This window comes from Salvia splendens, chromosome 17 (genome assembly GCF_004379255.2).
Source record: "Salvia splendens isolate huo1 chromosome 17, SspV2, whole genome shotgun sequence".
Lineage (NCBI taxonomy): Eukaryota > Viridiplantae > Streptophyta > Magnoliopsida > Lamiales > Lamiaceae > Salvia > Salvia splendens.
This window is the reverse complement of record NC_056048.1, coordinates 472,560-495,216: the sequence shown is the minus strand read 5'-3', so window position 1 is coordinate 495,216 and position 22,657 is coordinate 472,560. Positions and strand designations below refer to the sequence as shown.

At 36.5% G+C, this 22,657-nt stretch overlaps 3 protein-coding genes, 1 non-coding gene and 1 pseudogene across 4 annotated transcripts; 3 read left to right on the top strand and 2 right to left on the bottom strand.

The window, feature by feature from the left end:
- Positions 1–4,978: 4,978 nt before the first annotated feature.
- Positions 4,979–7,781, bottom strand: LOC121775360 (GDSL esterase/lipase At1g28580-like). The gene is made up of 6 exons (XM_042172437.1): positions 7,445–7,781; positions 6,878–7,093; positions 5,897–6,045; positions 5,586–5,706; positions 5,351–5,506; positions 4,979–5,232 (listed from the first exon to the last, which is right to left on the bottom strand). The coding sequence occupies exons 1-6, from the start codon at positions 7,770–7,772 to the stop codon at positions 4,979–4,981; spliced, it is 1,224 nt and encodes a 407-aa protein (XP_042028371.1). The 5' UTR covers positions 7,773–7,781.
- Positions 7,782–8,850: 1,069 nt separating this feature from the next.
- LOC121773246 (F-box/kelch-repeat protein SKIP6-like) lies at positions 8,851–10,436 on the top strand. Its single transcript, XM_042170058.1, has one exon. It carries the CDS (start codon positions 8,877–8,879, stop codon positions 9,963–9,965), a length of 1,089 nt encoding a protein of 362 aa, XP_042025992.1. The 5' UTR covers positions 8,851–8,876; the 3' UTR covers positions 9,966–10,436.
- A 451-nt stretch (positions 10,437–10,887) lies between these two features.
- Positions 10,888–13,098, bottom strand: LOC121773245 (annotated as a pseudogene).
- A 6,311-nt stretch (positions 13,099–19,409) lies between these two features.
- Positions 19,410–21,777, top strand: LOC121773244 (magnesium-chelatase subunit ChlI, chloroplastic-like). The gene is made up of 3 exons (XM_042170057.1): positions 19,410–19,631; positions 19,716–19,828; positions 20,568–21,777. The coding sequence occupies exons 1-3, from the start codon at positions 19,541–19,543 to the stop codon at positions 21,621–21,623; spliced, it is 1,260 nt and encodes a 419-aa protein (XP_042025991.1). The 5' UTR covers positions 19,410–19,540; the 3' UTR covers positions 21,624–21,777.
- Positions 21,778–22,199: 422 nt separating this feature from the next.
- Positions 22,200–22,273, top strand: TRNAI-UAU. The gene has a single exon. It is a non-coding gene; the product is annotated as a tRNA-Ile (tRNA).
- Positions 22,274–22,657: the final 384 nt, after the last annotated feature.

The following is a 22,657-nucleotide window of genomic DNA, read 5'->3' as shown; positions in this document are numbered from 1 at the left end:
AAAGGCTTTACACAAAAGGAGGGAGTAGATTATAATGAAATATTCTCCCCTGTGGTAAAGCATAGCTCCATCAGGATTCTACTTGCCATTGTTGCTCAGAGAAATTGGGAATTGCAGCAACTCGATGTCAAAACAGCCTTTCTTCATGGAGAGCTCGAAGAGAAAATTTACATGGAGCAGCCTCCTGGTTTTGTCCAACCAGGAAATGAAGGAAAGGTGTGTTTGCTGAAAAGAAGCTTGTATGGTCTAAAACAAAGTTCAAGACAGTGGTATCTCAGGTTCAATGAGTTCATGCATAAGATCGGTTTTGAGAAGTCTTTGTATGATCATTGTGTCTTCATCAAGAGAAGAGGTGGAGTTGCTGTGGCATATCTACTATTGTATGTAGATGATATGCTGATCTCTGCAGAGCATAAGGAAGAGGTGGAGTTAGTGAAAGGTGATCTGAAATCTGAATTTGATATGAAGGATCTTGGAGATGCAAAGAAGATCCTTGGAATGGAGATCATAAGGGATAGAGACAAGAAAAGGATATGGCTAACTCAGAAAGATTACATCAGGAATGTGATCAAGAAATTTCAGATGGATAAAAGCAAACCAGTGAGTGTGCCCCTGAGCCAGCAGTTTAAGCTCAGTGTAAATCAGTGCCCTAAAGATGATAGTCAGAGAAGAGAGATGGATAAAATCCCATATGCAAACATAGTGGGAAGCATCATGTACACCATGGTGTGTACAAGGCCAGACATCAGCCAAGCCATAAGTGTTGTGAGCAGATACATGGCAGATCCAGGTATGGAGCATTGGCATGCTTTAAAATGGATACTAAGGTATCTGAATGGTACTCAGGATTATGGCATACTGTTTGATGGAAGTAAGAATTTTGATGCACAGCCTCTATTGGGATATTGTGATTCTGATTTTGCTACTAACATTGACACAAGGAAGTCCCAATCCGGCTATGTTTTCTGCATGTATGGAGCTGCTGTAAGTTGGAAGTCGAGTTTGCAATCTGTGGTGGCACTCTCAACAACTGAGGCAGAATATATTTCCATGGCTGAGGCCGTGAAGGAGAGCATGTGGCTGAAAGGAATCTGCTCGGATTTTGGAGTTGATCAAGGAGCTGTGACTGTATTATGTGATTCAAATAGTGCCATATGTTTGTCAAAACATCAGACATTCCATGAGAGGAGCAAGCATGTGGATGTTAAGCTTCATTTTGTGAGGGATGAAGTTGAAATGGGCTCAGTGAAGATTGAAAAGGTAGCTACTGAGCACAATGCAGCTGATATGCTAACAAAGGTGTTGCCCGGACTTAAGTTGAAGTATTGCATGGATTTGGTGAATCTGATTCAGCTGGAGTGATTGTGGAAGATGGATGAAATCTATGGATTGTCCAGTTATGTCCCAAGGTGGAGATTTGTTATGAGGATTGGGGCAAAACTGCACAATCAGTTCAGTTCGGTTACCAATATACTGTTCGGCGATTAGGGACCGATATGCTGTTCGGCGATTAGGGACCGATATGCTGTTCGGTGATCTGACGAACTGCAATCATGCTCGGTGATTGGTCGAGTTTGTAGTCGTGCTCAGGGATTAACCGAGCTCAATGTTCGGTGTTGAGCTCGGTGCTCAGTGCTCGGTGTTGGTGCTCGGTGTTGGCCGAACTTAAACGAGTTCGGAGTTGACAGTTGTTATTAACTGATGCACGTCGTCGGATGCGACTAGTTAGTTAGCTTTAAATGAAAGCCGTTAGGTTTGAACTAGTTGTTAGATAAGTGTTAGTTAAATAGAGCCGAGCTGTGGAAAAAGAAAAAAAATTTTCATCCATGAGTTTTGTAATCTTCCACACAAATAAAACACAAGATTTCCATTGACTCTCCAAGAATTGTTTTTTTTGCTTATTCATTTTCATATCAAGTATTCGTTCTTCTCGTTCCGGAATCGATCTCGTTGTGATAACAAAGATTGAGTCGCGTATCTGATAGCATTAAAGGAACAAAGAGTGGAGTTGAGGGTGTTGAACAGCTAAAGAATCGTTTGTCCAAAGGAACTGTCCGATGTTGCGGTCGTGGAAGAATCTTGAGTCAAGAGCAGTAGCTCCCGCCACTGCGAAATTCACCCCTTGCAAAGTCTTTTCACTTTTACCGTGCGATAAATACAGCGGTAAATATGGCAAACCATGTGCCTCCGCTGCATTTTTGGTAGTGGACCCCAGATTCCACTGTCTCATTTATACTTATATTTTATTATAAAACTAATATAAGCTCACATTTTACTAAATTATTTTACTCACTTTCTACTAGTATACATATTCTAAAACTCGTGCCAAGTTAAATGATGAAAAATTATTAAGAACAGAGGAAGTACTCCCTCAATTCCGTGTCAATTGAGTCATTTTTCAATTTTGAAAAGTTCCAAGATAATTGTGCCATTTCTATTTTTGGTAAAAAAAAGTAACCATTTTTCTTGCTTTATTCTCTCTTTATTCCTCTTACTTTATTCTCTCTTATTTTATCTTATTCACTTAACACACTATTCTTAATATATGTGTCGGAAAGAAGTGTCTTTATTAATAAGGAACGATGGAGTACTATTTAAACCCACTTATAAATCAACCGTTTTTACTCATAATACATAAATTAATTATTACTAATATTATTCCTATCAACTTATAACATTCCACCATCCACTTTTATTAAAATTCCAACATCCACTTTGACTTCTTTTTTAAGGGATAAGGAAGCATATTGCAAATCATGTTGTGCTTCATTACATATAAAAGCATAAAAATTGACAATTGGATAAGAAGGAGATTATTACTCCATAATGTATGTACCTATAAAGTCGAACAATGAGGCGGCCGTCGGAGCAGCGGCCGGTGGCGTGGCGGAAGAATGTTTGGCCGTAGGGAAGTTGCCTGATAACCGGAAACTTGAGGGCGCCGGAAAGTAGGAAGTTTCCGGTATCGGCAAGCGAATCGCCAAAGCTGAAAATTGAGTCATACTTGGGAAGAGGGCTGCATAAAATAGTGATCGAAAAGGAAAGTACTAAGAAGAAAACGATTTTCATGTAACCTAGCTTGGGAGTATTAAGATTCAAGAGAATTTTCAAGTAAGAAACAAACAAGTGTGGATTTGGGCCACTCATCAATTAATACTATGACCAGCCTTAATTATATAGCCATCACCCCAACGGCTCGGCTGTGAATTTTAGTTGGCCTGTGAATATTAAATGGCTAATTTTTATTAGTATTTTCTACATGGTTAAATCATAATTAATCATTTATTAATTCTATTGACCCGGATTCTGGTTACAATATTTTAAAACCGGTGAAAAACAATTGATTTTGAACTGAAACTGTAAAATTTCTTCTTGGGCCGGTTTCGGTTCCAGTTCCAATTTTTTGTCAAAAACGGAATTGACAGTTTTTTCAAAAGGACATGGAAAAATTCAACACTATATAAAGCGAAAAGAAAATTCAATATTAGTTCAACTAACTCCTAATTTTTGACTAATTAATGCCTCAGATTTTGATCATATTACAACGCAAGCCACTTGTCTTCTACAAGAAATAGGCTATAGTTATTAAATTAGGAGGACCAATTGAGCAATTGCAAAGCAAAGTAATTAACAAAATAAAAATCAGTGAGTGATAGTAACTTTGTAACTGAATCAAACTCTTAATAATTGTTTTAGGAAAGCAAGAATGCAATTTTCAATGTTTTAAAAACCGGACTGGCAAGCGAACCGACGTCGTTACTGGTTCAACCGGTTCACTGGTCGAACCATTGGTTGAACCGGAATACTGTTTATATATTTATATATATATATATATATATTTAGTAGTAAATAATAAAATTTAATTAAATATTTTATCAATAAATATTATAGTATTATACATTTAATAGTATTATTATAGAAAACAAGTCTTGTACTAGTATATTAGAATATTTAATGACGTTAAGTTTAAATAAATAATAAATTATAATACACAATATTAAAAACTAGTATTAAAGTCTATGTATAATTATAAACTCCTATATTGTAAAATATTAGTGATTGTAAAAGTATAATTAAAATATAAAAAATATATTATAATTAACAATTTCTTAAAAGAATATAAAATTAAAATGAATTATTAGTTTCGGTGGAAAAAGAATTTCAGATTTAATGTATAAGGATAATTAATGTTCATAATATTTCAAAATGACCATGTGGTAGAGTGGTAAAGGAGTAGGTACTTAGAGATGAGGTCATGTGTTCAAGTCCTAGCAACAACAAATCTTAAAAAAATATTTTGAAAAAGTGAAAAACCGGTTTCCGGTTTACGATCGGACCGGCCGGTTCCACCGATTCGCAGCGATTCAATGTGCTAGTGGTTTTTAGGGGTGAATCGGACCGGACTGTCGGCTGGTTCGCGGTTGAACCGGCCGGTCAGGTCCGATTTTTAAAATACTGGCAATTTTATATACTTATCCAATGAGGTTTCTAATATTTTAACTAAAATCCTACTAGAAACATTTTTTAATCTGTTTTGTGTTATTAAACTTACTTTGTGAAATTACAATTTTACCTGCGTATTAAAGTGTAAACACAATCATTCACTCTCTTATGTTCGTTCATTCCATTCTGCAAATTTTAATTTTAATTTTAATTTTCAGTTTTTAATTTTAATTTCCGAAATTTCCAATTATTTTCCTTTTTAATTTTTAGGATTTTTTTAAATTTTTAGGATTTTCAGAAGTAGAAAGAAAAATTGTTTTTGTAGTCAGTTTTCTATTTGAGCCCTATGTTTTTCACTATGATAGTAAACATAAAAAATTGATCTGAACTTTCTTAAGAGAATGAAAATCCAATTGATTCAATTTTTTTAATTAATGCATTTAAATGCTAAAAGCCAAGATTCGCAATTTTCTTGCAGTACATAAAAATGTAGCCGAACATTGGCATATAAATATATATATAATTGGAAGAAAAATTATAGTACGATTCTTGGAGGAACAGCATACGATCTATTGAACATATGGTTTGCGCAGATTTGTTCAATTTGAGGAATAGTATACGATTCTTTGATCAAACCCTTTGCTAAGATACTATAAGCTGCTTCCGTCAAATGCAAACCATCCCAACTCACGTACTGTGATGGGACGTCGCACGTTTCCGCCTCCGGATTATCCACTTTGTACGGCCCGCATTTCGGGCAACAAGCCGTGAGCGCTCCTTTTGAAAAACCTAGACACAAAAATCGATGCGCCTTCAAATTCATTTTCCACTCACAGTACTTGAACTAATTTTTTTTATCGAAGCTCGTGTCACTCCAAAACAAGACTATTGTTTATGGCATAATTACCATATTTGTCCGGGTGTAGATAGAATCGCATTGCAGCATTGTAATAATCTGCATAGATTATGTCGGTGTGAGGATGCTCTTTTTGAATGAGATCCAGCTGTGCTCGAAGCTGTTTATTGTGGTTGCTGACAAATTCGTTCAACCAATTGAGGCAACCTGTTTTTTTGTTTTTGACGCACATATTAGATGAGGAACTATTATTGATCATCTTTCAAAATAAATTTAAAAAAAAAACCTGTTTTGGGGTTGTAATCGCTTTTGTTGGAGCTTTTGAATTGCGAGAGGTAAGTGGCTGAACACCCAATCGGCAGGTTTCCCGGAACAATCAATGTCCTTGCGCCTAGGTTAATCAGTTCCTGCATTATATATATGTTAGAAAATTATAACGTGGTCTAACATAATTGTTTAAATGTTGTATAAGTTTGACTCTAACTTCGGACCTTTGGCATCAGACATTAACCAATGTACGACTAGCCCAGGTCAACACAAGAATGCCCTATATCTATACATAACTGAATTTATGTGTGAAGGAATTTGGTAAGTTACCTTGACAGTTGAACTGATGGCTCCGACAACATCCGGTATAAATGTAAAAACCAAATCTTTGCTTGTGCCATCAAGTAATGCATGATTATAATCATTGCCTCCAACCTCCCCGACTAACACCAACGCCGATCTTAGAAAGCTCTGACGCTCTGAATCAAGATAAATTAGTAATGCAAAGATTATAGTAGGAAAATAAGAAGAGAATGCATGCTTTTTACAATAAAGATTACTATTTGCTTAATTTTGAATTCACAATCATGTTACATTAACTACTCACAAACTATAAACTAGGAATCATTTTGAGCCCTTAATTAGATCAAGAAGATCTGCAATCAATCCATCACCTTGTTGAATGAATTCATGGTTATAGATTCGAATCTCAATTTTTGAATTCCCTTAAAAAGATCTATCCATGAAATCACAAATCGCTGTGAAATATCTATGAATTCTTTGCATAAATGTCTTAATAAAAAATTAGGAATAATATTTTTACCTAAAAAACCAAATGCAGGACCACAAATTCATGCAACAAGGTTATGAACTTCCGGATTTATCAGTTGTTATTTATATTCTAAAATAACATTTTAATTTAGCAGCCCTAATTATATAAGGATTTTCAAAAATATAGATTTCCACATTGAAAAATAAGTAAATTATAGTTTTAAAAACAAATAAAATGTCTAAATACATTTCTACATTGATGCCATCATGTAGGTTTATACATAACGTCAAATCTTAAATCACTAATTACCAAAAGTTGATGCGAAATATTCTATAAATCTGCGTATCAATTAAATTAGAATTTTTTTAATTAATAGATATATAGAGTAATTTGCATGATCCGATGTTATGGGCTTATAGATGTGCTAATTATAAAGACTAAAATTACAATCACACAAAGGCTCCCCTCCCTAAAATTGTCACATTTGGTTACTTGAGAATTATATATTAAGAAAAAATGTGTAACTGAAAATAACAAACCTGAGGGACATTGAAATTTGGGCAAGAATTTATTCTTAAACCAGCCCAACTGATCCGACAGAGAAGTATTCGCCTGACGAATCGCGATCCCTTTACTCAAAAAGTAAGAATCCGGCAGCGCGCTTGCCCCGGCCACTGCAAAATTCACACTACCTACGTCGCTCGAATTTTTCCCATCGTAAAACGGCGGTACCAGAGGAAGGTCCAGGTATCGAGCTGCATTGACGCAGAAAAAAATATTGATAGAAACTCTAATTATGTTTTTTATATAATTTTTCAGACAATAGTTCAATAAGGACTAAAACATTTTTTTTAAAAAGTTTATACTCTAAAATAAAAAATAATACTTTAATTAGTAATGCCTCCTTACTGTTCCGCCACTGCTATAGCTAGTATATTAGGGAATATAAAGAGGTAAATATATACAGATGAATTTATAGTAATTTTGAAATAAAAATTATTTTAATCGGGGGCGAAGAGAGTAATAATTAGTATGGGCTTAAGCCATTAGTGCCTCTTTACTAGTTCCGCCCGCGTTATATAAAATTTAAAAAGGTGAATATATACCAATGAAATCGATGATAAGGCGGCCGTTAGAGCATCTTCCGGTGGGATGGTGGAAGAAGGTTTCTCCGTAGGGCGGAAGGTACATGAAGAGAGGCGGGTCCGAGGGATACAGGTTACCTAGGTTGCCGGTATCCGCTAGTGAATCGCCGAAGCCAATTATGGAATCGTAGCATGCAGACAAAGACCAAGGCGAAGAAGAAGCATGTTTGGTTTGTAATGATAGAAATAATAGAAACAAACATATGATCATGGGATTGGTTGAGGAAGAAGAAGCCATTGTAGAAAAGTGAGATGAATGTAGTATCACCACTATCTTATATATAGACATACGATTTGAATGGGATGAATGAATTTTAAATTTATTAAATACGTTGGGGTATCTGATTAAGTGAATTTGATTTGTTTAATTCGATCATCTTTAGTATAATTAGGATGAAATGGAAATAGTAATAAATATGAAAATCTTTTTCTAAAAGTGCATGGTTTAATTTATTGATGGGTTGACTGGAATAAATATGATATTAATTAAGTCTTTGCATAACCAGAGCAAATTTGGTGTTAAATTTAAGCGCATAATTATATTAATGGCACATTGCCAGAAAAACTATTAAGGGGCTATATAATTATTTTAATGAAAATTTTGCAGAAAAGTTATAAATGGTCTATATGGAGTACTAAAATTTAAGAAATTTGCTAAAAATGGTGAATTTTGAATACGTTTGCAATTATCATTCAACAAAAAATAGCTGTCACCGTCACATACGCGCACGGTACGGTATGGTTTTTGGTCATACTGCACGGTACGGTACAGTATGCGGTATGACCATTTCGGCGCGGTATACCGTACCGTTCCAACCCTAGAGCTGATTGCTTTTACAACTTTAGGAACAATTGCTAGTGTTGATTGGAAGCTTTTTTCTTGAAGTAATGGATATTTGTAGTCATCGCCTACTATAAGCTAATAAAGAATTGAATATAACATTTTAAAAAAAATAGAAAATAATAAAAGAATAATATTTAAACGCCAAGAAAACGAAAATAAATAGCAAGAAGTCATATAGTAAAGGAAGCAACACAAAAATAAATTTACCCCGTGCGTCTGCTATTAATTGGCTCACTTTGCGTTGATTCGGATTTTAGAAAATGTATAAAAAAAGTTAGTAGAATAAGTTCGTAAATTATGTATTAGTAGTGGAATATGAGGTCCACTTATAAACAAAAATAGTTAAAGGTAAATGAAACAATTAACTGCGGACGAATGAGAATGGAAAGTTAAAACGATAATTAACGACACCTTCCATTTGGGCCAGGTTTTCATTTTAAAATTAACTGTTATTGGGCCAATAGTAATTCAAATGCACGTTGATTTTCGTCTAAATATTTAATTCGAATTTCTGAATAAAAATTCTGTAATTTTTTGGATTTTCAAAGTATGGCGGAGCAAACCACCGCCGCCGGCTCCCCAGTTTCAGCTCCACCGCCACTGATTCAGAACTTCCCGGACGATATCTCAATCCAGATCCTTGCCAGAGTGCCGCGCTTCCGCCACCCCTTCCTCTCTCTCGTCTCAAAATCGTGGCGCGCCGCAGTCAATTCGCCGGAGCTCTTCCGCACACGATCTCTCCTTCATACATCCCAATCCTCTCTCTACCTCAATCTCCGGATCAATTCGTCTTTCAACTGGTATTCCGAGCGAAACCCCCAAAATTCGAAGCGTAGTTTCACTCCCATCCCCTCAATCCCTCAGCACCCCGTCGGATCATCAGTTTTAGCCCTAGGACCAAAAATATACGTAATCGGCGGCTCTCTCAGCGATATTCCTTCGAACAATGTCTGGATCTTCGATTGTCGGTCGAATAATTGGGAATTAGGGCTTAGAATGAAGGTTTCTCGGGAATTTTCCGCGTCGGGGGAATTGGACGGGAAGATATATGTAATGGGCGGGTGTAATGTCGATAACTGGTCGCGATCGATCAATTGGGCGGAGGTTTTTGATCCGGCGACGGGGCTGTGGGCTGCGATTCCGAGTGAGATTGAGCTGAGGGATAAGTGGATGCACGCGAGCGCGGTGATTGGGACTAGGTTATATGCAATGGCGGATAGAGGTGGTGTGGTGCTTGACATCGGCCGTGGCGGGTGGGGGAGTGTGCCTAAGAGGCTGGATTTGGGGTGGAGGGGCCGGGCCGCGGTGGTGGACAATGTGCTGTATTGTTACGATTATCTGGGGAAGATTCGTGGGTATGATGTGGAGGAGGATGTGTGGAAGGAGCTGAGAGGGGTGGAGAAAGGGCTGCCGAAGTTCTTGTGCAGCTCGACAATGGTGAATTTGGATGGGAAGCTGTGTGTTGTGTGGGAAGGGAAAGGGAAAGGGAATGGGAAGGAGGTGGACATAATGTGTGCGGAGATTGAGGTGAGGAGGGATGGAGACGGAGGGCTGAGTGGCGTGATATTGAGGTCGGATGTGATTCTTGTCGTGCCTAAAGGGGCTACCATCTCTCATTGCTTGGCCGTTGAGTTTTGACGGGTATGGGGTGGAGGGGTCAGTCCGCGGTGGTGGACAGTGTGCTATATTGTTACGATTATCTGGGGAAGATTCGTGGGTATGATGTGGAGGAGGATGTGTTGAAGGAGCTGAGAGGGGTGGAGAATGGGTTGCCGAAGTTCTTGTGCTGCTCGACAATGGTGAATTTGGATGAGAAGCTGTGTGGTATGGGAAGGGATGGAGACGGAGGGCTGAGTGGCGCGATATTGAGGTTGGATGTGATTCTTGTCTAGCCTAAAGGGGCTACTATCTCGCATTGCTTGGCCGTTGAGTTTTGACGGCCAAGCATTGCTCGGATTGGATGATAGGTTAGGCAGCGCCTTCATCTTCTTCTTCGTTTTTGTGTCTGTTTTGATCAGTATGTTTCACCACTTTATGATGTCTTTGAAGTTGTGTAGTGATATGTATTGGTTCTGTGTCAATAAAGATTGTTACTGTTACTTCGCTTTAGCAAGATTTTGTTGGGTTTGATACTAATTAGTGATGAAGCACTGAGCTAAACATCTTAATGCTATGAAAGAAGTAATCTTTTGATGATTGGATTTGGAAATCTACAATATGCGATGTTATTCAAGATACAACCAATACATAGAAAAAGTAACGAGAATGTCGATTGAGAGATGGCTGTCTTATCGAAGCTCTAGCTTTTAAATAGTTTATACTTTCGGCTAACATTTGGCAACAGTAGTTTTAGGTGTTTCAAAGTGCAGTTTATTCGTTAAGATGTTTCACCTCCAACCAATAAATCAGAGGTTCGAGTCACTGTAAGCAGGATGAACGAAGCAGCATATTTGAAGGTGGAACACAGAACGCATACAACGGAGGAATGGTAAAAGATCCTCGCAGCAAACCATCTGCAATCAATCTGTACGCCGCCTCTGTCCAATGGAGACCGTCCCAACTAACATGCAACAACGGATCCTCGCATGTGCTAGATCCTTTGGATCCACACATGGACGCGTGATCAACGTTGTATGGTCCTCCACTGCCACAACATGCTACAAGGGCTCCTTTTGTGAATCCTGCTACATCATTAATCAATCACTACATCCATTATTCTCTGATGAGTTGTCTCATGTAAAAAATGTGAAGTAAAAATAGATCAACAAGAATTACCATATTTTTTTGGGAATAGGTAAAACTGCATTGCAGCATTGTAATAGTCTGCATAGGCTATGTTGATGCTTGGGTTCTGCTTTTGGGTGAAGTCAAGTTCTGTGTGAAGCAATTTGTTATGGTGGCGAGCAAACCTGTTTAGCCAGTTGAGGCAACCAGTGTGAAGCTTTTTCCCTCAAGAATTGCAGAGTTGTAGTCATTGACTCCTATCTCTCCCACCAAAACCAGGGAGGTTTCAAGAAAATTCTTACAATCTGCCATCAGTCGACAACTTATTCAAAATGAATCACTTCTCAACAACTTTTTCCATGCTCACAAACTCTTTTTTATGCTAAACAAAAATGAGTTACTAAACCAATGCTCTATGCATAAGTAGATAGTGTCATTGATTAATAAGAGGAACCAATTAATACGTAAACTATGCATATAGAAATTCGACCAATTGTTTCTAAATTAGTAGCTATAAACTTTATATAATGAAAGTTCACGTATAGTTTATCAAATCAAATGAAGGTTGCGTAAAATATTCTAATTCAATTTCAAATCTTTTGACAGTATATAATCAAATGAAACAGAGTAGATGAGCAAGTGATTCTCCTACAGATCCTGCCGACAGCTATGATTTTTGTGAAAGTAGTGACATATATCAATAAATATTTTTCAATAATTAATCCTTTTTATATGTGACATAATGCTCCACTCTCGGCCTCATTGAATGAATTCTCTCCATGCTCTTAAAGATTTCCATCCCTTCACCGACCAGCCCCGCGTGGGCGCAAGCTGACAACGCGCCAAGAAACGTCACGTGGTTTGGGGTGATCCGGCTGACATTGATCATTCTGTTGAAGAGCGCTAGAGCTTCGTTTGGGCTTCCGTTCTTGCCGTATCCATCAATCATCGACGTCCATGAGAAGACGTTCCTTCTAGGCATGTAGTCGAAGACGCGCCTTGCATCCTCCGTCCGGACACATTTGGAGTACATGTCTATCAGAGCACTCCCCATCTTTATGTGAGGGAAAAACTCAGTCTTTATGGGCTGCCCTTGGATCTGCTGGCCGATTTCAAACGCTGACAAGAGCGAACAAGCCCCAATGATGCTTGCAAACGTCGATATGGTAGGCGTGAAATCAAGACGCTGCATCTCAATATACATCTCTATGGCCTTCTTAGCCATTTCAACCGATTTGCTGTATCCTTCAATCATGGCATTGTAAACCACCACATCTTTCTCGAGTGTTTTCTCAAACACGTCCTCTGCATCCTCCCAACGGCCTTGGTTCATGTACCCGGTTATCATCGACGTAGAACAAACCACATTCTGCTCCAGCATCAAGTCGAACACTCTCCTCGCATAATCAATCCTCTCGCCCTTCACATACGCATCAAATAACGCGGTGTAGAGCACATCGTCACCGATTACATAAGATTTCGAGAATTGGTCATGGACTTCCCTCGCAACAAAATGTGAGGATATCCCTGCATTTCCGCTAGTTGAACCTTTTAAAATCATCGAAAATGTGTAAGCATCTGGCTTCTCACCAGAAACACAGAGTTCTCTCACCAATTCAAACGCTTCTTCGGCAAAACCGTGCCTTACGTTTCCCGCTATCATGCAATTGTAGGCTGATAAAGTTCGCTGAGGCATTTCATCGAACACCTGGCGCGCGTAAGATAAACATGAAGACTGGATGTGAAGGATGAGAAGTTAGATGGAGATGTTGACATTGCGGGAATGGATCTTCTGGCCGTGAGAGGGGTGATCGGAATTTATGTAACTCTGCAGCGCTGATGACACAGAAAACACTGGGACAGCGTTGAGCTGTGTTCGTGGGCAATTGGTTGTGGGTTGAACTAGGGCACTGATATTGCTAAATCTGCCATGCCTCATTTTCTTCCCATTTGGAGACCAAAAAAGGAGATGTAAATCCAAGTTGAATTTCAGAATTCGGAAATCACTATAAGCTGACTTGATTGTTTTTTAGAACACTAGTCTTACCACCCGTGCTATGCACGAGCCAAATTATTTCCAAAAATAAGGAAATATATTTAAAAGAAATGAAATAAATAAAAAATATATAGAAAATATGTAAAATAAAATTCAAATCAAGAATAGAAACTATATAAATTTTGTATTCATAAGATTATAAAGATTTATAAATATACTTCTACTTCTAGATCTATCAATTTATCAATCCATTGTAAAAAAGGACATGGGGGAAAAAATAGAAATAGAAGACGATATACAAACAAATGATTAAGAAATACTAAATACTAAAATGAAAAAACAGGACTCATATTCCCAGCCGGAGGGAGTATTTCTTAAAGCCTGTGTCGCAAAGAAATAGGACTCCTAATGACGGAATGAGGGAATAAATTAAAAAAAGAGAATAACATTTGTGTTTATGTTAAAAAATGTGATAATTAAACTAAAATAGCGAACCACAATGCGAACAGGAGAACAAAGCATCACCGATATCCTAATAATCTACAAATAAAAAAATTAATTAATTTCATTCATTCAAGTAGAATCTAAAGTTTTATTAAAAATCTAAAAAAAATTAATAAAAGTAAAAAAAACATGATTGACATAATTCAATCTCAATAATGATAGAAAATATCTCCAGATTGAAACAAAGATGACAATACAATAGTGTTCCCTTCTGTATTAGATGTATCAAGTTCATCACGAACAACATCGTTAATAATAATAGGATTCTAAACAGATCACCAAGAAAGCCTTAAAAAAAGAATATTAGTAGAATAAAGTTAAGAAAAAAAATAATTCATAATTTTATTTATCTTAAATATATTTTCTTAAGTAAATAAAATCCTTTGGCCCGTGCATAGCACAGGTGGTAAGAAAATATATTTAAAACGAATTATAATAAAAAATAAAAGTTTTTTCTTAATCCTTTTAGTTAAGAATATTTTCTCAGTAAAAAATAAAAGTTTATTATAATATCTTTGTTTCCTAATAAGTGTTTTATTTAGATATGATATAGGTTTTGAATAATGTAAAAGAAAGTGTGTTATAAAAATTAGCAGTGTATGAATTCTAATTTTTTTATATTAGTTTTATACTATAATGTGAACGAAATGAATTAGTTGAATATATGTCCATCACTAAAAGTAGTAAAAACGAAGTGAAAGAATTAATAAAATAAAACTTAATATTAACAAAAAATAAAACTTAATATTAATAAAATAGAAGTAAATTACAAATGATTAGATTGATTATATTTAAATTATAGAAACATATCAAATATAGGAAATAATTAATAAATTTACAAAGCAATTATATTAGATAAAATTACAACACCAAAGAATTTGATGTTTCAGATATAACAATAATGGGCTGCAAATAAAATGAAAATGTGGCCCATTCTATACACATTAATACAGGCCTGCCAAATTTCTTTGCTCCATTAAAACGACCCAAAACAAATAAAAGTACTAATAAAAATTGATAGTACAACAATTTAATGAAATCTCAATAACTTATAACCTAGACTGTTTATCTAAAATAAATCTGATAATTAAATTACATTAGAAATAATTAAACATAATAGACCTTATAAATACCAAATTCTTTCACTTGGTGCGCCGCCCATCGACAAAAGTCACAAAACCCTAATCTCTCTGCATTCACCAAATGTTCGAAACGAAGATGCGACGACTCCTCCCCACTCTCAGTCGCCGACGATGCGATCTGGAAAACTGTGGGTAAGGTGGAGACACGGTGGATGAGTCGCCGAGGCAAACCGTTTCGATTTGGTCAAACCCTAGCTCTCGATCTGCTCCATCCCACCCCGAAACAATAACTGCTGGCCGACGACTCCATCCCACTCCAAAACGGCGACAACACTACCACCTAGATAACATAACCTCGATTCCAAACCACGGCTACAACAGACGCACCTATTCAATTTCTACAAACCATACCCAAAATCGGTAAAAATTACATCGCCCCCCGGAACCGTGACTCCGTCGTCTCATGCTGCAAAGGCTGATTCGCCCCTTCGGCATTTAAAATTCCGAATCGGCTAATTAAAAACCCCCATCGAACCCACCGCCTAGCTCATCCTTACACCGTCTGCCTCCTTCACCATCTCCAACAGCAAGAAGATACAGTTAGAAACTCTTTGCCGCCACTGGCCAGCAAGAATCGGATAATGGATGCTCCATCTATGTGTAAATCCATATCTTGGCCCTTCAATCCCACACTGATTTTTTGCGTTCAGATTTCGTTGATGGGTAGTGATTTCTGCAGATTGGTGAATGAATTTATTTGATGGTATTTTTTTCATTTAAGTTCAGCCCTAGAGATGCAAGCTATATTTTTGAACTCTTCGATTCAGTTGTTTTCTTTTGCTTTGATTAGTTTGCGTTTATAAATTTGTTCCAAATATTTTTGCATGTTGCCTTATCATTTCAAGGTGAAGGCTTTTGCAGTAAAATTAACTCAGAAAGATTGATAACTTATTCAAGATAAATTTGGGGTGAAAAAGCTTGTAAAATTTCTCATAGGCTTATCCGGTTCTCTACTTTTATTATTCTAAATGCATATACATCATACTAATTTGCTTATATTCAGCTGGCTTATGAGATGCTAAAAATTGGTCAACAAAGAAAAATCTTTTGGTTGTGCTGAAAAACAAAGCGGAGGGCAATTGTTCAAAGAATTGGAGAGGGCATTAAAATTGAAAAAGAGGAACAAAGCATTCATGTCAAGGTTATAATAAAATAAGTCAAATACCTTGTCAAGCTTAATCTGTAAAAATCATTGCATAGTGTATATATATTTAAGGTTTTAGTCTGATGGTGATTATCAAATGCCAGGAAAAAACAGGTACAACTAAAGTTTTGAAAAAAACAGCTACAGATCATGAGGACAATATTAAGACCGTTGCAAGGTACATTCTTTACCTGAATTTCAAACTGTTTACAGTTGAGATGCATAACTCTTAACTATTAATGATTTCTAACTTCTTCATTGGTTCAGGAAGAATAAGTGAATCCAGAAAGTGAAAGAAGATCATGTATAAAGAATAGTAGTAGTAAATTTAAGAAACCACTGAGGACTACTTCATTATGGGAAAACTTCAAATTTTACACTTTTGAAAATTACATTAACCAAGATGACCTTTCAGTTTATACTGAGATGACTTTTCAATAAAAGTTCATAAGAGGACTTATACTGAGGTTAGGTAAGTTAGTTGGGCTTTTAACTATGATAAAACATGTTCTCCCAAGGGTCTCGAAGATGCTAAGTAACTGCACATCAATAAAAAAAGGTTAGAAATTAGGTGATATATTAATTGTCAACAATGGAATCCATATTCAATATTTGCTTCTTCAAAGGTGTGAGTTTGTGTATTACATGATTGTATTTAATTCTGTATGTGTGATTTAGCTTTGGTTGGTTGCTAAATGTACTTTAATAATGATTTACAGTGACTATTGTTGACAATGGAGAAGAACTCTGCAGTATATGGTCAAAGATGGGGAGTAAAGCTCTCTTGGATTACAGGTAAGCATTTTCTCTATGGTTCTTCCTTTGATGTGTTTAATCTTTATGAAGTTTATGCATTTTAAAATAGGAGTTCTTGAAGAAAATCTGAGACAGAAACTTAATCTAATTACTTTGTGCAAGGACTAATCTCAAAAATAGTGGTGGCAGATAATGAAAGCAAAGTTAAGACAAATATTCATGAGGTAATCAATAATCTAATTAAACTGAACTCAATACTATTTAAAAATCAATGGAACTACAGCAATAACCAACAGCACATGACGAACTTTCTCTATCAAGATATAACATAATATCCATGGTTTTTCAGGAAATGATCTCCAACAATAACAAAAAGCATCAAAGACACAAACCAATATTAAATCTTGATACTTGATGAGGTAAATAATATTACAGATTAACGGTACAAACTTTTTTTCTGAAATGCACAAAGAGTAGTAAATGAAAAAATGTACGGAGTAATTCACAGTCTATTTGCAGGAGATGAACTAAAAGAACAGACATCATGAAGGGGCCATGACAGGAAGAAAAATAAGAGATAGCAGTGGATGCGCTATGGCAGGTTAAAGGTATGAACTTTTTCAGAAATAGGAACATTAAATGAATTCTATATAAACACGTTAGTATAAACATATGAGATACAGATGATCCTCCTGCAAATATCATTTAAAGAAGGTAAATGACTTTATATTAGAGCTAATGAACATATAAATATAGTAAAAGACAGAAAAACAACGAAATGCAAGAACAATAAATGAAGAAGAATGGATGGAAGAATGTACAAAGAAACCGAAGTAATCTTTTTGGCTGATAATGTTAGAGTGATTTAGGTTGAGAGAGCTTGATAAGAGATACCGATCATCTTCCTACAAATATCATTCAAAGGCTAATGAACATTTAAAATTAGATCATCCTCCTGCAAATATCATTTAATGGTGGTAAATGACTTTATATAGGAGCTAATGAACATTAAAAAATAGTAAAAGACAGAAAACCAAAGAAATGCATTAAGAACTGTAAATGAAGAAGAATGGAGGGAAGAATGTTCAAAGGAACCGAAGTAATCTCTTTGGCTGATAATGTTTGAGTGATTTAGGTGGAGAGAGCTTGTTCAGTGATATAGGTAGAGAGAGCTTGATAAGTGATTATCAAGTGTTATAACTGGGTATTTATAGAACACACTGGAGTGCATGCTGGTTAAAAAAGTGTAGGTTCCCAAGAAAAGCACAATCATCAAAGAACTTGCCATATAAGAAATATAAATATTGGACCAGTTAATAATATTCACCAAAAGACCTCTTAGATAATATGCAAAAAAGTTAAAATTATAATTTTATAAACACACATTGTTATAGGACATTTAAATTACTGGAAAAAATTGGTAAAGCTCGGCCCATTTAATTTCATAAATTTCAAAATCATATAACTTCATATAAAGCTCATTTCTTCTATTATATTACTAACTTACACTTGTGTATACAGGTGACTCATTCACTTGTGACACAAAACAAACCCTAATATAAAGGAGTTGTCTCTCACTCTACAAAATGAGATAGAGAAAGTCCTAGAGAACTGGAACGCCACAATCACAGAGAGCACGAATGACATGGCAGGCGTGGGTGCCTAAACTCTACTCTACTTCATCAACACAAAACAGAAAAGGTATCAAATCCTTTCTTTATATATGAGTCCAAATCAGCTCAGAGATGTAGTTGTTATATATCAGTAATCACCTTAACATACGCATATTGATTATTATACATGATAAAATTAAATCACCCAATTCTGTTTTTTTCAGACCATGCATAAATGTATATTCACCTAGAGTTAAATTATTAGTATTTCAGAATTAAATTAAAGATCTTAAATATTATTATACTATTTTTCAGATTAGATACATTTCTATTTTGTGTTTTAACTGTCAGATACTAATAACTAAATTGTTTGCAGGGAAAATTATTGAATTTAATTGGGTTTCCCTTTTTGTTCAAAGAAAAAAAGTGGGGGAATATTCATATAGTTGTATTCAATAAGTCTTGCACTTTTTGCATACAGAAATTTACTATTTCACATATTATTTTGAAATTATATACTCCAAACGATATATTTTAATGATTCCTAACAGTCCTTTTGTATTTATTATCAGGGACAACATCTCATTGGAAAGAGACAAATGGATCACTGACAACTTTCTCTCCCATTTCAAAAATAGATTTTGTAATAGAATAAATAGATTTTGTAATAGAAAGTAATAAAATACTACAACATATTAATACCTGCAAGGCTGCAACGCATAGTCACATGTGCACACACCAATCAGATTCCAATAGTAGACTGGATATATTGTGTGCAAAGAGCAAATAGGCCTGCAACTTAAAAAATGAATTTTTAAAGCCTACAAAAATTAATTAAAAAAAAGAAAGAAAAGAGATAACATTTTCCCGCCAAAACTGTGCCAGGTGGCAGTCCAAAAAACTGCCACTTTAGATATTGATAGATAAGGGTATTTTTAGATTAAATTGTTTTAGAAATTGTAATTTTTGGCTAAATTCTAATTTATCTCGCAATTTTAAAAATCAGTAAAATAATCTCTTCACTAAGATAATAAATACAAACAACTCTAAAATTTATAATTTTTTAATAGAATTTATACTACCATTATTTAACATTATGAATGAAAAACATTTGACAAGTAGTTACTGCTATTGGATAATTGAGAGCTGAAGGTAATAAAAAGGGCAAAAACTTAAATCCCTATAAACGTGGATACCCTTGAATCTCGATACACTTGTAGAAAGAATCCAGATTCTTGATCAGTCGTGAGAGAATCTGATCCTCTTATCTTCACCACACGCAAGAGCCATTCCTAAATCCAACCCCAAGTAACACACTACACACTAGGTTGAACATGGCTGCGATAATGGGAGCTTCCTCCACTTTAGCAATCTTTGCTTCTCACTCATCAATAACTCCCTCTCTCTCTCTCCACCCATCTCCACGTACATTTGCTAAAACCCCTTCTGTTTCCCCTACTTGTTCTTCAAATTTATGCTAATTTTTTTTATTATTATTAATTGATGTAGGGCTGAGCTCAGGGAGAAAATTCTATGGAGGAGTTACAGTCCCCTTGAACAAAGGGAGCTCTCATTTCCATTTCTCAATTTCCAATGTTGCCACTTCTCCTGCTCAGCAAGAGGTACTGATTTTGGGTGTGCATTTGTGAGTCTGTGACCTAATTTGGCATGTGTTGATGCTGTAGATATGAGTTTCATTGAGTTTAAAGGTAATGGTTTTGGTTAAGAAGTTAATCCTATCTCATTTTTGGTAGTTGTGGATAAGTAAATAAGTAATGCAAACACATTAAAATCACTTTTTCTGTTGTTCTTCATCTCATTTGATTCTTGATTAGAATATAGAGTAGCATCTAATAGTCAAGTAAACATCTCCGGGTTTACATTATGGAGCTGCTCCCTTCGTCTCTCCGTAGTTGAGGTGTTTCTTTTGGGCACGGATATTATAAAGTGAGTGGAGCGGAAAAAGAATAAGAATGATTGAATGCGTTGATTTTTGTCATAAAAGGAAATTACTCAACTAAAAAGGAACGTCTAGAAAAGGAATACGACTCAAGTTGAGTACTATTTTTCCATGGTTCAATATGCGTTTGTTTCCATTTTGATTTCGTGTCTTGCTTCGAAGAGTGTGTATTGTGACCCAAGTTCGCGTGTGTTGATGTTGTAGATATGAGTTTTATTGAGTTTAATGGTAATGTTTGGTTAAGAAGGTAATCTTATCTTATTTTTGGTGATTGTGGATAATTCATGTCACAATACAGTAAATTCACTTGTTCTTCGTCTCATTTGTTTCTTGGTTGTATTAGAGAGTAGCATCTAATAGTTAAGTGAAGAACTCCGGGTTTACATTATGGCTATGATCAGGTTCAGAAGCTTGCTTCTTCGAGGGAGAATCAGAGGCCTGTTTATCCATTTGCAGCTATAGTTGGGCAGGATGAGATGAAACTGTGCCTTTTGCTGAATGTGATTGATCCGAAGATCGGAGGGGTGATGATCATGGGTGACAGGGGGACCGGGAAGTCTACAACCGTTAGATCTTTAGTCGATCTACTCCCTGAAATCAAAGTAGTCTACGGGGATCCATTTAACTCGGATCCAGAGGATGCTGAAGTGCAGGGGCCGGAAGTACGTGACAAAGTCATGAAAGGCGAACAGCTCCCTGTCATAGCTACAAAGATCAATATGGTTGATCTGCCTTTGGGTGCCACGGAAGATAGAGTTTGTGGCACAATCGACATTGAGAAAGCCCTTACCGAAGGTGTGAAGGCGTTCGAGCCTGGTCTCCTAGCAAAGGCCAACAGAGGGATTCTTTATGTGGACGAGGTTAATCTTTTGGATGATCATTTAGTGGACGTTCTGCTCGATTCTGCTGCCTCGGGATGGAACACTGTGGAGAGGGAGGGAATCTCGATTTCACACCCGGCCAGGTTCATACTCATCGGATCAGGTAATCCGGAAGAGGGAGAATTGAGGCCGCAGCTTCTTGATCGTTTTGGGATGCACGCCCAAGTTGGAACAGTGAAGGACGCGGAGCTCAGGGTGAAGATAGTCGAGGAGAGAGCACGATTCGACAAGAATCCTCAAGAGTTCAGGAAGTCCTACATCGCGGAGCAAGAGAAACTCCAGCAGCAAATTGACTCAGCCAGGAGTGGCCTTTCTTCCGTTACAATAGATCACGATCTTCGAGTGAAAATCTCCAAGGTATGCGCAGAGCTCAACGTGGATGGATTGAGAGGCGATATAGTTACGAATAGGGCAGCAAGAGCATTGGCTGCTCTCAAGGGAAGAGATAGAGTAACAACGGAGGATATTGCCACTGTCATCCCCAACTGCTTGAGACACCGGCTTAGAAAGGACCCTCTGGAGTCGATCGACTCGGGCTTGCTTGTGATCGAGAAATTCTATGAAGTTTTTGCCTGAGGGAGGTAAAAATTTCATATTTTTTTTCTAGTGCAAGGTTTTGGTATGACGGTTTTTTATACTTGGCTGTTCAATTTTGGAGCTGCAAAACAAACTATTAGCATTTTGTGGTTGATTTGGTGGAATGAAGTTGATTGGTTAGAATTTGTCAAAATCTTCATCTTAATTTGGAATTTTTGTAGTGTTATAAGTAGTAGCAACATTGGTCATATGATTTTCCCTTTTTTGAGTGCTACATGTTCTTAAGAAAATTTTGCTTATGGGAAAATCTTACACAAGAATTGATGAATTGCACTGTAGAAGTGGAGAATTGTACGCTAACTTTGGGAAGAATTTCAACAACTTCAAGCACAATTCGTCATATCATACCTTAACTATTCATGTATCACGTTAATATCTTATATCTTAGCACAAGCACAAGTAAGTACCAAACGATGAACAAACGTCTGACACCCCCAGTGCCCCACCCGCACTCCCGGTGCGGACCAATTCGGCACCCGTTGTGGGGTGCTCTTATAAATAGCCAGTAGACGCGAAGATAATATAAATAAACTTTCAGTAGGTTAAATAAATATCGGTCCTGTAGCTCAGTTGGTTAGAGCGTTGGTCTTATGAGCCGAAGGTCGCGGGTTCGAGCCCCGCCAGGACCACTTTTCTAAATTATTTTGTTTAGGGTTTAGGTTTGAGTTGCTGCTACCCGGATCTTTTCATCGGGTCCGAGCCCCGCTAGAACCACGTTTTTTTTTATTTTGGTGTTCTTTACTCGGTTAAAGGTTTGAGTTGCTGCTACCATGACCTTTTCATCGGGTCCGAGCCCCGCTAGAACCACGTTTTTCTAACTTTGGTTGCTTATTGGTTAGAGGTTCGAGTTGCTTGACCACAACCTTTTCACTGCGCCCGAGTTTAGCTGGAATCACGTTTTCTAAATTGTGTATTTTATTGGTCAGAGGTTTGAGCGATTAGACCGTGACCTTCTCGTCGTTATTTTATTTGCTAAAGTCTCTACTGCAAATTAAAATCATATCCTATAATAA

Excerpts from the sequence above, each read along its gene's own strand:
- LOC121775360 (XM_042172437.1), bottom strand. The coding sequence starts at position 7,772 with ATGTCTATATATAAGATAGTGGTGATACTACATTCATCTCACTTTTCT. Across the intron at positions 6,046-6,877 it reads CAAATTTCAATGTCCCTCAG|AGCGTCAGAGCTTTCTAAGA; the intron begins GTTTGTTATTTT and ends ATCTTGATTCAG. Across the intron at positions 5,507-5,585 it reads CGATTACAACCCCAAAACAG|GTTGCCTCAATTGGTTGAAC; the intron begins GTTTTTTTTTTA and ends ACAAAAAAACAG.
- LOC121773246 (XM_042170058.1), top strand. The coding sequence starts at position 8,877 with ATGGCGGAGCAAACCACCGCCGCCGGCTCCCCAGTTTCAGCTCCACCG.
- LOC121773244 (XM_042170057.1), top strand. The coding sequence starts at position 19,541 with ATGGCTGCGATAATGGGAGCTTCCTCCACTTTAGCAATCTTTGCTTCT. Across the intron at positions 19,632-19,715 it reads CTCTCTCCACCCATCTCCAC|GGCTGAGCTCAGGGAGAAAA; the intron begins GTACATTTGCTA and ends TAATTGATGTAG. Across the intron at positions 19,829-20,567 it reads CTTCTCCTGCTCAGCAAGAG|GTTCAGAAGCTTGCTTCTTC; the intron begins GTACTGATTTTG and ends GGCTATGATCAG.